Source organism: Elephantulus edwardii, unplaced genomic scaffold, assembly GCF_000299155.1.
Source record: "Elephantulus edwardii isolate Elephantulus edwardi_28Jun2011 unplaced genomic scaffold, EleEdw1.0 scaffold00120, whole genome shotgun sequence".
Lineage (NCBI taxonomy): Eukaryota > Metazoa > Chordata > Mammalia > Macroscelidea > Macroscelididae > Elephantulus > Elephantulus edwardii.
Window position 1 is genome coordinate 96830 of NW_006399870.1, and position 1291 is coordinate 98120.

General features: G+C 53.2%; 1 protein-coding gene across 1 annotated transcript in view; it reads left to right on the top strand.

Moving 5' to 3' along the window:
• The window catches only part of LOC102874472 (tripartite motif-containing protein 43-like), a 28826-nt gene that overhangs the window by 13954 nt on the left and 13581 nt on the right, over positions 1–1291 (top strand). Inside the window, exon 7 of the mRNA XM_006892826.1 lies at positions 614–759. Coding sequence (XP_006892888.1) covers positions 614–759 — 146 coding nt within the window. The remainder of the gene's footprint in view (positions 1–613; positions 760–1291) is intronic.

Here is a 1291-nt window from a genome sequence, read left to right on the forward strand (position 1 = left end):
TTAGGGACCTCTCCAAAGTACTCAAGAGCAACGGTGTCTCCCCAGAGACCAAGGTGTGCCCTATACAGGCCATGGTCATCACAATCACGCGCCATGCATCAGAGAGTTGGACAATGACCACAGAGGACAGAAGGAGAATTGATCCCTTTGATCTGCGGCTCCGGAGAAAAGCGCCGAATGCACCGTGGACTGCCAAGAAAACTAACAGACCCATCCTGGAGAGGGTCAAACCAAGCTACTCCCTAGAGGCAAGGATTCCAGGGCTCGGTCCGACATACCCCGGGCATGCTGCAAGGAGGGAGAGGCCCCCGGAGAGAGACACCACGCCTGAGCGGGCAGAGGGATGGCACAAGAGGGGAAGACCCTCCATGAGATGGACCGACCCAGCAACCGGGGCAATCAGAATGGGCATGCCAGAGGCAACGTGACTGGCACAGGACGACGCAGGGTCCAGAGCCCCGGCACACAAGTTATTACATTTAAAATTTCTTTTTATAGTTTTTTTAACTAAAAGACACCAGTTTCCAATTTATACACTTTTCCTGAAGGGGATCAGGTAACAGATTAGCCACAACACTGCCTTTGAATCTGACACTTTTAGTTTTGTAAACAGGGCTGGAGGCAGCTGCCGGCAGGGAGCTGACTCCAACTCGAATTCACTGGCGGCTCACGCCTGGAGGACAGGCCAGGCATCCGGGAGGAGAACAGCCCCAATCCTCTGAGAACCGAGTGCCCCCTCCGCCACCCACTCCACCACCGGTAGGGCAAAGGGCGCAGTGGCATCTCTGGCCGTCCTGCAGGTGGCTGGGGGTACTAACGGTTCCACTCCAGGTGCGCGCATGCATGCACCTTCCCTTTGGAGTTCCCCTTTGGAAGTCGCGATTCCGAAGCAAATCCAATATCCTTGGGCAGGGGGAGGCGGGCTAAGTCCCGCTGCTGCACCGGGTTCTCCTTCCTCCGCCTTCTTCTCCACCCCTGCATCTCAGAGGGATGCATTTTTTTCTTTGCTTTTCATTAAAAATAAAACAATCCCAAACATTTTATAAAACAAAGAAAGAAGCACATGTTCCTGCTCGCTTTAATGGATCCGGGGACAGGAGCGGAGGCGTGGCCGGCCAGGGAGGAGGCAGAGATGGGGAGGGGCATAGCAAAATGGCGCCAGAATTTGAAAAGGCCCAAAAGTCTTTCTTTGTTTCAGCAAGGCAAGATGGCGGTAGTTTTAACAGCTACGATTTCGTTAAAGAGATTTCAGTAAGAAAAAGCGGTGATGGGAATTTTCTTAGGGCCAAAT